General features: G+C 43.7%; 1 protein-coding gene across 1 annotated transcript in view; it reads left to right on the forward strand.

Annotated features, from left to right (window-relative positions):
• The window catches only part of PTPRG (protein tyrosine phosphatase receptor type G), a 785,024-nt gene that overhangs the window by 685,374 nt on the left and 86,539 nt on the right, over positions 1-13,111 (forward strand). The window contains 1 exon segment of the mRNA XM_020976382.2: positions 11,126-11,212. Within this exon segment, the coding sequence (XP_020832041.1) occupies positions 11,126-11,212 (87 nt within the window).

Here is a 13,111-nt window from a genome sequence, read left to right on the forward strand (position 1 = left end):
CTCTCTCTCTCTCTCTCTCTCTCTCTCTCTCTCTCTCTCTCTCTCTCTCTATCTCCTGTACTTTCTCAAAAGTTTGCTTTTCTTCGGATCACTGCTTCCCTTACTCTGCCCTCCCTTTTATCATCACCTCCCCCATATCTCTTATCCCCTTCCTTTCCTATTTCCCTATTGGGTAAGAGAGATTTCAGTACCCAACTGAGTATGTATATAAATTCTTCCCTCTTTGAACCAATTCTGATGAGAGTGAGGTTCAAGCATTGCCTACCACCCCACCTCCTCAACGTCCCCCATCAAAGTTCTTCCTTGCATGCTTCTTTTATGTGAAAAAAATTTCTTATTCCAACTCTCCCTTCCCCCTTCTCCCAGTACATCCTTCTTTCTCACTGCTCATTTTTTAAAGAGATCATTTCAACGTAATTAATTCACACCCCTGCCCACTGTCTTTGTAGACTCCTAACTGACCTATTAATGTTAAAGTCCTTCAGAGCTGCATCCCAAAGACTTATCAGAGATGTTAGATTTCAGTTCTCACTGAGTTTCTAGCAGTTGAGCTCATTCCATTCAGCCAGTCAGAGTCCAGCAGAAGCTTTTTGGTGTTTGTGTAACTGAAGGTAAATGACAGAAGAGAGTTTTCAAGGAGGTCTAATCTGGTGTGTCCAGAATGCTGTCTGCATGCTGTTGTTCATATACCTGACATAGGAATAAAGCCTACAGGGCTGGCTTCAGAGTCAGGAAGCTTTGGGTTCATGCGTCCCCTCTGACATCTGCAGACTGTGTGAACCTGGACTAGTCATTGACCCTCTCAGTGGACTTGGAGTTATAGACCCAGGGCCTGTTAGCATTGGCAAAGAGTGTTTCCTCTCCAGGAGTCCCTACATCACTGTGATCACAGGTCCAGATAAAAAAATTCTCATCATCAACTCCAAGAATATTAGTGCTGGAAGGGACTTCAGGGCATCATCTTATCACAGAGTCATAGATTTAGACTTGGAAGGATACTCAGAGTCCGTGAAATCCAGGCAAGTCAACTGAGGCCTGAGCAAAGTTTTCCCAAGGTCGCCTAGGCTGTAACAGGCAGAGTGCAGATAAGAACTCCAGCCTTGGCATCCTTTCTACTGCAGGTGGAAATTGGCTCTCTGGATCCTTTCAATTTACACATGAGGAAACCTAGGATTAGGCAAAGGGATGAGAATAAGTATTTCTATAGCACGTACTACATGTCAGGCATTGAGCTAAGTGCATTACAAGTATTGTTCAGCCATTTCAGTTGTGTCTGATTTTTCATGACCCCATTGGGGGTTTTCTTGGTAAAGATACTGGAGGGGTTTGCCATTTCCTTCTCGAGCTCATTTTACAGATAATAAAACTGAGGCAAACAAGGGTGAATGACTTGCCCAAGGTCACACAGCTAGTGAGTGTCTGAGGCTAGATTCGAACTCGGGTCTTCCTGACTCCAGGCCCAGAGTTCTATCCATGGTGCCACCTAGCTGCCTTACAAATATTACCTCATTTGATTGGGAGGTAAAGTCATTTACCCAGGATCACCTGAATATTGGGTCTGAGAGATGAGTGAGCACTTGACCTTTCAAATAATACAAAACTGGGATGTATGTTGATTTTTCTTCTAAGTATTCCTGTTTTACTGTAAGGATAAGGTTCGCTGGAAGTCTAACACATCTGTGTCTGAGCTGGTGGTCTCACTGTCCTTTTCACAGCCTCAGGGACCGGGACCATGTGTCTCTTTCTCCTTAACACCTCGGCACGGTGTCATGCAGATAGATGGCAAGCAGCATTTCCTTTGGCTCACAACGTGTGTGTAGTGGAGGCAACACGAGGCCTGGGAAAGATAACTCAGCTGTTTCCTCTGTCACTTTCACAGAGGTTCACAAGGGATCATGAGCTGACTCGGGGATCAGATAAGAGCCACTGTTTCCCCAGCCCTGCCAAGGGATTCTGGCAAAGACCTCAGGATGCTGTCAGTTGGAGCCAGCTAAGTTGTTCTGCACATTGGGCAGTGAATAGAAATATGCTGACTTGGTTAGTTCTGCATCCCTCGGGCAAGAGCTTCCATGGAGGAGGCCCCAAGCAAACAAGTAACATTCTTCCCTCTCCAGGCTAGCAACTGAGTTACCTCTTTGCATTCATTCTCAGGCACTTTAGTCCTAGCTTGCCAAAGGATTCTTTCCAGGAAAATTTTTCCTTCTCAGAATTGGAGTGGGATGGGTCCTGATTTGAACTCATCTTCCTGAGTTCAAATATGACCTCACACATTTACCAGCTGGTTGACCCTGGGCAAATCACTTGACTCTGTTTGCCTCAGTTTCCTCACCTGTAAAATGAGCTAGAGAAGGAAATGGCAAACCATTCCATTATCTTTGACCCCTAATGGGGTCACAAAGAGTCAGGCATGAAAAGACTGAACAACAATAATAACAGATCCTCTTCTGATTCTGGGACAAGACACTTGATCTGCCTTCCCTACCCCTGCTGAAAGTGCTCATTTTTGACCCAGGATGCCAAAGCTCAGTATGGGAAGTGTTTGACAAAGACTATAGAGAATAACAAATAGAGCCTTGGAGTTAGACTCAAGAAGACCTGAGTTCAAATCCCACCTCAGACAATTACCATCTGTGTGTTGCTGGGCTTACATTTCCTCATCTATGAAGTGAGGAGTTGCCCCTTCCAAGCTCTTGGTGGGTGTTCCTATGATCTGTAAAATGAAGGGAATAGACCTGAGTTCCAGGCATTGACCAGCCTTGTGACCATGAGCAAGTCATTTAACATCTCAGTGCCTCAGTGTCCCCATCTGTAAATTCCTGTTCTCACTCTGATTCATTTCCCAGTATTCTATCCTGATGAGGTGACATTTAGAGAAAGATGCATGGAGTTTACATGGACCCTTCCACCCATGAGCTCTGAACACTACAGGAATAAACGTTTTTAGAAATTTTGCTGTGTGTTGGGGCTTCCTCATTAAGAGCCCTGCTCATGAAAACAAGTGATTTCTGTTGACGTCACAATTTTTCCCCTCCCTAGATGTTCGGTAGAATACAGTGCATAACAAATACACGGGGATACAAAGCCTGAATGTGTGGGGGCTCGCATCGGTGACGTGATGGCAGCGCAGACAAACAGATGCGTGTGAACATCAAGCCCGGGCCCGTGCTAACGCACTCCCCCAGCCTGGGTTTTTTTTTGTTGTTGTTGTCGTTCATGGAAGGACTGACCACACGTGTGCCTCTCTGGGAAGCTGCACCCACTCCCTTCCTGTATTCATTCCCACAGTGGCGACAATGAGAGCGCAGCGGGGCTGATCTCATGTACATGTCTCCCTCCTTCCATCTGCTCTGGCAGCAGCCGTTTCCAAGTAGCTCATGGCTACGTTTGTTTTAAACACCCATCCCAGGGGAAGAAAAAAAACCAGGAGGGAGGAAAGCTTTGGTCAAATGCAGGCCTTTGAGTAGCCGTGGAGCGATCAAAGGGAAGTGGCCGACGGGATGGGCTTCAGGGGGGTTTTGAAGATGGGAAGCTTTGCCAGCCTAGCCAGAGTCTTTGGATTTCTCTCAAATCCTGGCTCTGAAGCGAGCCTCCCTGGGGGTTCAGATCCCGGCTCTGCCCCTTAGTGTCTGGGTGACCTTGAAGCAAAACATTGAGTCTCTCCGAGTCCCGCTTTTTTTCATCTATGAAATGAGAGGAGTGGATTTGATGTCCAGTCAGGTCGTCGGTCAACAAGTATTTGTTAATAATGATGGCTGGCTTTGGGTAACTCTTTCAGGTTTGCAAAGCGCTTTACATGTATGTTAATTCATTTGATCCTCACAACAACCCTATCTTATTGTCCCCATTTTACAGATGAGGACATTGAGGCAGAGAGAGGTTCAGTGTCTTGCCCAAGGTCACACAGCTGGTTAATGCCTAAGGAAGAACTCAGTTCTTAGTAATGCCAAGTCTAACGTCCTACCCACTGTGCTACCTAGATGCCTACTACGTGCCTAGTATGTGTCAAGTACTGTGCCAAGCACAAGTACAAAGAAATTGCGTTCTGATGGGAAAAGCTGCAAATACACGTAAACTACATGCAGCAGAAACTTAAAGGGAACACATGCCATACATCAAGTAGTTAATGCAACATTGTTTGATGAGAAGCTCGCAAGCATTTGGGGGTGGGGGAGATGAGGAAAGGGTCCGTGTAAGAGAAGGTGCTTGAGCCGCATCTTATAGGAAGAGAACGATGTGATTCTATGATTTTTCACTGGATAATGGGAAGGAGGAAGGAGGCAAGACACAGTCCAAGCAGAAGGAAGGATTGATTCTCACTCCTTCCAACACAAATGTAGCATGCCTAATCGGTCAGCATTTAGTAAGCACCTACTGTGTGCTGGGCACTGCTAGGTGCTGAAGATACAAAGACAGTAAGGATATGGAATAGTCACTGCTCTCAAGGACTCTTACTTCCTATCAGAGGGGACAATGTTCTTGTAAAAGCACATCCAAAATAAATACGAGGTCATTTTAAATGCATGAGAGGATTTGGGGGCTGGTTTTTTTCAGTGAAAAGATTAGAAAACCATAGTCTTTCTTCATGGTGCCTAAATATGGCTCGCCCCTGAGCACTGAGGTTCATTATAACAGGGTGATGCTGAATTGTCTCGTTCAGAGACTGATTGGGGGGCCCTCTCTGGAGGGGGCCCAGCTGTTCTCTGGGGTGGCTGGCATGTTTTTCTCTGCCCTTTAAGGCCCAGCACAGGGGACTGCAGCTGTGGGGAGTGAGGCCTGGGTCATCTGGTCGCTAGGGCAGCCATTCCTTTGCAACTCTCCCCTCAATAATGATTTCCCAAATGTCTACTCGGGGCCCTTTCAGAATTCACAGGCGCTGTCCGTTGTTATGGCAACAGCCCCCCTGCTGTCAGATTGGCCCTGAGATGCCAGTCGGAGCTTCTGAACAGGCAAAGTCCTGCTCATTAGGCAAAAAGAAGCAAGATTCGCTGCCGACAGGCCGATGCTTCAGCAGGCTGAATGATACTTTAAAGACGAGATTATGTGGGATGGGTGGATGAGTATAAGGAAACAGGATGAGATGAAGGGCTTCAAGAACTCCCTGTTTCCTAAGAGATGCTTCTTTAGTCTATTGATATTCCTTCTTTCTCCCAACACATATCCCTCTTATTTATTATAAGGAACTTTTTTTGGGACCAGACCTGATTTCATTAGTATAATAACTCCCAGTGTGGTAACTCCCCTCTCCCAAGGCAGCTCAGTATCTCTGCAGTTCTACTTAGAGGAAGTTGCCTTGGGGGTCTGAAAGGTTGAGTGGCCTGCCTATCATCACACAGCCACTGTATGTCAGGGGCAGAATTAGCACCCAGTTCTTTCTGATTCTGGGGCAGGACTCTGTTCACTCTACCCTGATGCTTCTATTCCCTAGAGGAATTTTCTCTTCTTTTTTCTTTCTTTGACTAGACTTGTGATTTCATAGGATACTCCCTCTACCAAGAAAGCTCTGAATGGGCCCTACAATTTATTGACTTCCTCCGTCTCCCCACAGATGTGTAGCTGAAGGGACCATAAAGGTCATAAACATACATACACCATCATTTTACACATAAGAAAACTGAGGCCCGAAGAAATGATGACTTGCCCAAAGTCACACAGGTTTTGGCAGCAGCTCAAATATGAGCCCAGGTCCTTTCACTGCAAACTCGTTGTTCTTTTTATTGGGTAGATCAGGGGGACAGTGAAACCTTAAATGACTCCCCCCGGGGTCGCACAATATATGTCTGAGGCATGACTTGAATCCAGATTTTCCTGACTCTGAGGCTACCATCCCAAGCTGCCCCTCTTAAGAGCTTTAGCAGGCTAGAACGCAGACCCCCATTTAAGAAAACACACCTTTCCCAGGAGATCAAGTTACTGACTTTGTGACATTTGCTTCTGGGGGAAGTGTTGTCAGTTTTGGGTTGGAGTTTGAAGCGTCTGTGTTTGGGCACGAAGGAAAACATTGGCTCACCGGCTCCTCTCCAAAATTCTTAAAATGGTAAAGCTGGCAGTGCTCACAGTGGCGGGGAAGGGTTAGAGAGAAATCTCAATATTTTAGACAGCAGCGGGTCTCGGGCTTTTGTGCCGATTTGTCAACATACACCAATACATACAAGTTTCCTTCCTCCCAGTGAACTGAGTGGTCAGGCTTAGCACATTCATAGAATTCCAGCGGATGTTTTCCCATGCAGTTCCCAGAGATGTTCTGCAGAGGGAGTCAGAGGAATTGCTGATTACCCACTCTGTTTTTCTGTGGTTCAGGACTTTGTTTTCCTTCATTTCTTGCATTCTTGCCAAGCATCTTTTCCTAATGCAGAGTCTAAAAAATACGGGAATAAATGGAGTGAAATTATTTGAGGGTCATGGGAAAATGAAGGGAGAGGACCTGAAAGTGTCAGGGAAAGAAAGAGATGGGCCAGGGAGTAAAAAGCCAGTGAGTGAATTGCAGAATTGCAAAATTTCAGAGTTAGAAGGAAGCTTAGCAACCATCTGGTCAAACCCATATCCAAAGTGAATCCCCAAAGCAACATAGCCAACTAAACACTTAATAAATGCCCTAGCATTCATCTATCTATCTATCTATCTAACCATCCATCTATCCATTTATCTATCTATCTATCTCTTCTCAGCTATGTAATCGCTATCATCAGTCTTCAAAACCATCTATGAAACCATTCATCTCCTATCTAGCAACTATTGATTAACTTTCCATCTATTTATCCATCAGTTTATCTGTGACCATATATCTGTCTGAACACATATATCACTTATCTTATTATCTATCTCTCCATCTATCCATTAGTCTGTCTGTCTAATCTAGCTTCTGCTTAAAGACATCCATCTGCTCTTGGAATTTTTGTAGTTAGGCCATTTTTTTAATGGGGCTCTACCTGTACTTATGGAATTCTTCTGAGTTTTTCTCTTGGGGTTCTTTTAATTTATTATTAGTATTTCTTCATTGTATTAAGAACTTTCTTCTATTTACTTATGTCTCTAGCCTTTTCTGCACTGGCACTCTGCCAGGGCCAGGCTTTGTCCCTTCTATACTCGTGACTAGATTGGCTAAATCCTGAGCTTTCCCTGCTATTCTTAGGATGGCTCTGCCCTGCTGTAGGTCTAGATGGTGTGGCTGGGTTCTAGCCTCTCTCCCTGATTTCTTATAAATCCCTGGCCGGGGGGGGGGCAGCTAGGTGGCACAGTAGATAGAGCACTGGTCCTGAAGTCAAGAGGACCTGAGTTCAAATCCGGCCTCAGACCAAACATTTCATACTCACTAGCTGTGTGACTCTGGGCAAGTCACTTAACCCCAATTGCCTAAAAAAAAAAAAATCCCTGGCCTGAGATAGGGAGCCGGACCCAGAAGTGGGATAAAGCCCTGCCCTTTGCTTCAGTCTCTGATTTTTGCATCTGTCTCCTGGAGGCATGACTCCACTGTCTTGGCACATTGCTGGCTCCTTGCCCAGTAAAGCACTGCACATCCGTCATTGTGTGTTCTGCAATGGCCTCAACCATCGCACAATCTTTGATATTTCCTCTCTCTGTCTCTCTGTCTCTCTCTCTCTGTCTCTCTCTCTCTCTGTCTCTCTCTCTCTCCCCCCTCCCTCCCTCTCCCCTTTTCCCCCTCTCCCTCCCTGTCTTTGTCTCTCTCCCTCTGATTTTATTAAATCTTTGTTTCATCTGGTATATCTTTTCATATTTTCTTGAGTATTTCTCATTGAAAAAGCAAAGCTTATATGGAAACTTGTACATTCATTGACCTCTTTGGCCAAAGTCACTCCTAAAGACCTCCAGTGAGTGGGAGCCCACAACCTCCCCAGATAATTTGGGCTAGCTCTCATTACTGGAAAGTTTTTCCTGACATCAGGCCTAAGCATCTTTGCAGTTTTCATCCCTTGTTCCCAGCTGTATCCTTTGGGGCCCAGAAGAATAAATCTAATCCCTTTTCTACATGGCAGCCTTTGAAGTACTTGAAGACCACACACACACACACACACACACACACACACACACACACACAACACACGCTCTTCTCTAGGCTAACTATCCCTAACTCTTTTAACCAGTTCTCATATGGCCCATCACCATCCTGGCCTCCCTTCTCTGGGGGTTCTCTGGTTTATTGATGCCCTTCTTAAAATGTATGTTTAATAATAAATGGCTGACACACTATTCTGATAAAAAGGACTTTTTGTTGTAAACTGGCATTCCAAGGTTTTAAGAAAGCTGCTGAAAAGTGAGAGGGACAACTAGGGTAGATTCTAGAGCTGGCCTTGAAGTCAAGAAGATTTGGGCTTCAGGCTGCCTCTGACACATAGTCACTGTGTGACCATGTCCTTTGAGTTCCCCAGACAGTGCCATAAGATGCCAAATTACCAACTAAGTTTTAACCAGTTGGTTTCAGTGGAGGGAGTTTTGCATAGTAGAATCCAGAAGACCTGGGTTCCCATCACACCTATGACACTGGAGAGCTTTGTGACCATGGGCAAGTCACGTATGCTGTCTGGGACTCAGTTTCCTCACATATAAAATAATCCTCAAAGGTCCTTTCCAGCTCTAACTCTTTGATCTTATGATCTCCCTGGGAATTCCCTCCCCAGGTGAAAGATATCACAGTTTGCAACCAAAACGATGAAAAGTGACTCCATGGAGCTTTGCAAAGAAAAAGTTGGCTATACATGAACTAGGAAAAGTTTGAGTGGTGTTGTTTGAGCAGTTGTTAAGTTCTTACTTGGGGAAAAATAAAACTTGTTTTGCTTCGGTTTTGGTAGAGAGAGAAGCTGGGACATAGCTTGGACCCAGGTGACTTGGTTATTGGGATGTGAAGGGCAAAAAAAGTTCAGAATTAGTGCCACGGTTGAGTTTGTTCTCATTAGGTGATCTTTATACTCTTAGTATCTGCCACTGAACCCTATCAGAACCAGAGGCGAGAAGCTTGACGGACGGGGACTTCTGCAGTTTAAAGCAGCTGACTCCTTAGGAGCAGCTAGGTGGCGCAGTGGATAGAGCGCTGGCCCTGGAGTCGGGAGGACCTGACTTCAGATCTGGCCTCAGACACATAACACTCGCTAGCTGTGTGACTTGACTCTGGGCAAGTCACTTAACCCCAATTGCCTCACAAAAAAAAAAAAAAGAAGTAGAAAAAAATAAAATACAGTGGCAGACTCCAAGAATCTGGAATAATAGCAATAATAATACCTAACATTTACATAGCACTAACTACGTGCCAGGCACCGTACTAGGCACTTTACTGTTGTTATCTCATTTTATCATCACAACAATCCTAGAAGGTAGGCACTATTATTATCGTCTCAGTTTTACAGATGAGGAAACTGAGGCAGATGGGTTAAGGGACTTACTGGGGGGCCACACAACTAGGCAGTATCTGGAGTCGTATTTGAAATTAGGTCTTTCCTATTCCAGGGGATGCACTCTGTCCACTGTGTCCCCTAGCTGGATATTCAACAACACCCATATCAAGGAAAATGAATGGAAGAGCTAAAGCCACCTTGTTGTTGGAAGACCTGGGTTCAAGTCTTGCCTTTATAGCTGCTTGCTCTGTGACTGAGCAAGTTGTTTAATATCTCAGTGCCCTGAGGCAAGACTCTCAAACTAGAGGTTACAACAAGAGAATGAGCCACCCCTGAAATCATGGGTTCGAGTGAAACCAGTGGGATGCAAAGAGCATTGAATTTAAAATCAGAAGGCTAGGGTCTAGTCTAGTCTCTTGACCTTGTCATGTTATTTAAACCTCCCTGAGACTCTTTTGCCCCATCTGTAAAATTAAGGCATTAATATTTATCCTCTTCCCTCACAGATTAGTTGTAAGAATGAGTGAGGTAGTACACATTTATTAAGCACCTACTGTGTGCCAGGCAGGACAGCTAGGTGGCACAGTGGATAGAGCACCAGCCGCGGAGTCAGGATGATCTGAGTTCAAATCCATCTTCAGATGCTAGCTGTGTGATCCTAGGCGAGTCACATGACTGCCTCGTTTCTCATCTGTAAAATAAACTGGAGCAGGAAGTGGCAAACCTTTTCAGTATCTTTGCCAAGAAAACCCAAGAGAACAAAGAAAGATGGGGTCCCAGAGAGTTAGACACACCTAAAACAACTCAACCATAAAATGTGCCAGGCACTGTGCTCAGAACTGGGAATAGAAAAAAAGCCAGAAGACCATCTTTGCCCCCAAAAGGGTTCACAGTTTATTCAAGATCAACATAAATAACAGATTTAGAGTTTCAAGGGGCCTTAGAGGCCTCCATTTTACAGATGAGGAGAGTGAAGCACACAGATTGGCCCGACATCACAGAGACTGTAAAGGACGGAGCGGGGATTAGAACCTGTATCCTCTTCCTCCGAATCCAGTTGTCTCTCAACATTGTCGTGCTGCCGTCCCATGTCAATGACTAGCACTTTGCATAAAAATGAGCTGTCATCATCATCTTGCGTTCATTTTGTAGAAGTTGCACACTCACTAGCTGTGTGAGTCTGAGCGAGTCCCTTAACCTGCCTTGGTCTCTTCATTTTTAAAATGAGGATAATAATAGCTCCTATCTCATACAGTTGGTGTGACGATCAAGTGAGATAATTATATAAAGTGCTCAGCAAACCTTGAAACTACATATATAATATGTATATATATATATATATATATATATATATAATGGTATGTATATATACTATATATGTTTTATTATTATTGATAATTTAGTTTAGCTCCATTTCTTTGGCATAGTCAGAGTGTGAAAAAGGTACCACTCAATTCAATCTACATTTATTAAATGCAGGGATGGGCATGTTCATTAGAAGAAAAGTCTTTCTTCCACACTAGGATGAATAGACCCAATCACAGACTTATAGCTAAAGAAAAGTGCCCTCGAAGCATATATTCACCTTTCAGGTTCCCTAGCTTCGCATAAAATAAAACCCAGAGCTTCTATTTAATACACTTTTATAGAAGGAAGCAGAATGATGGGGCAGGGGGGATGTGTGTGGCATAAAGGGAGGGGATCACTTGAAGTAGAACTCTCAGCAGCCAATTGAAAATCCTGTTTTCTATACCTTTTCTCTTTTGTTTTTGTTTGTTTAGAGGGTGTAACAAAATAAAGTCCAAGGGCTCTCCCAGACGTTTCCGTGAAGTGCCTTCTTCTGGGGAGAGAGGAGAGAAGGGGAGCAGGTGAGGGCAGTGAAGCTCAGGTGGGGAGTTTCGATGACTGGGATGGGCTTATTGAATTTCTTTTGTTTGTTTGTTGCAATGTAATGTGGCTGAACCCCCTGAACAGCTCCATACTCCCTGTAATGTTGGTTTCCTGTTCTGAGCAAGAACTGTAATTCCCTACAGCTTTGGAACAACTGAGATCTATCTGGTATTCTGCCCTGTGCTGCTTACTTCAATGAATGCATTTCTTCCTACCCTTTTCTGGGGGGAGGGATCAAGGGGGAGGCATGAATTGGGGGGAGGGGGTGTTTGCATCCTGTTTCGCCCCAAGTTCCAGGTATTTGCATGTCTTAGAAGTTTTCTTTAATCAAAATGATGCATGCATAAAAGCTTTACCCCAGTATGAAATCTCAAATGAATCTCTCTGAATGAAGTTAGCTAATAATTAGAGTGGATAGGGGAATGAAATAGGTCAGAAGGGGAGAGGTCAACCAAATGATGATATGTCCTCTATTTTCCAAAGAAGAGAGTGAAATTTGGGGATAAACAGATGTGCTAGATTAGGTGGCTATAATCAGTCCACAAGCATTTGATAGGAGTCAGACATTGTGCAAGGCACTGGGAGTACAATGAAAAAAAAAAAGAAGAAACAGTCCCTGCCCTCAAGGAGCTTACATTCTATCTTGATAGCAGCTCATTAGAAAAATTCTTGTCCTAGAATGCTATAGTACTCTCAACCATGATAATCTAAATGGCACAATTAAGATAGTTTTTAAAAAAAGGTTTATCACAGATGACCTTAGACAAATTCCATTTCTTATTAACAAGTTAATTAGCCCCTTAGGTTATATTATGATTGGGTGAAGATCAGACTTGAAGAATTTCTGTTAGCATTTTACATAGGTCACAACAGAATTTATCTATAAATCAAAGCAAAAATACAACTCTTTACCTATTTAGTAAAAACAGATATGCCTGTTTGATTTGCCCAAGCAGTTAGAAGGTATTCTGTGGAAGTTAAGAATTAATGAGTAAGTAAAGGACCTGGTTTTTTTTTAAAGCTGCATGTAATTAGTTTCCTTATAAGACAATGAAAAGTAAAAACCATTGCAGTGTAGAATGGAGTTATCTTCCCTAAAAACTCTTTGTTTTATCTTTTTGAAGATTCATTCAGTAATCCCATTTCAGAATTCCAAAAGTAAATCCCAAATGCAATTCCCTGAATTCTCAGGGTTAGAAAGGGCTTCTCCGGCCCTCCAGTCCAACTGTTCCCCAAAGATCCTCTCTCCAGTATCCCCCATGAATGCTTTCATCCAAGTTTTTCCTCAGTACCTCTAGTAAGGGGCAAGCTTACCACCTCCCAAGACAGTCCTATTCCCCTTTTGGATGGCTGTAAGTACTACGAACTCTTACCCGTGCCTCCTTCTGACTTCCACTCATTGCCTCACATTTGACCGTCTAGGGCCAAAGAGAACAATTCTTCTTCCATGCAATAACCCATGTATGCAAGGGACTTAATGTCGAAACAGTTTTTCTGCAAAGCAAAAATGCCTAGTTCTTCAACAGACTGTAAAAGAAGAGTTGATTTTAGACTCAAGCATCTTTTTTTTCTTTTTTTATTAATTTATTTTGAGTTATCAACAATCACTTCCATAAGCTTTTGAGTTTTAATTTTTTCTCCCCTTCCCTCCCCACCTCCCTCCCCAAGATGGCACGCAATCTGATATAGGCTTTACATATACATGCCTATTAAATATATTTTCACATTAGTCATCTTGTAAGGAAGAATTAGAACCAATAGGAGGAGCCACCAGAAAAAGAAAACAAAACAAATGAAAAGAAAAAAAAGAGCAAATAGTATGCTTCGATCTATATTCAAACTCCATAGCTCTTTCTCTGGATGTGGATAGCATTTTC

This window comes from Phascolarctos cinereus, unplaced genomic scaffold, assembly GCF_003287225.1.
Source record: "Phascolarctos cinereus isolate Bilbo 61053 unplaced genomic scaffold, phaCin_HiC Scaffold_4;HRSCAF=312, whole genome shotgun sequence".
In the NCBI taxonomy this organism is placed as follows: domain Eukaryota; kingdom Metazoa; phylum Chordata; class Mammalia; order Diprotodontia; family Phascolarctidae; genus Phascolarctos; species Phascolarctos cinereus.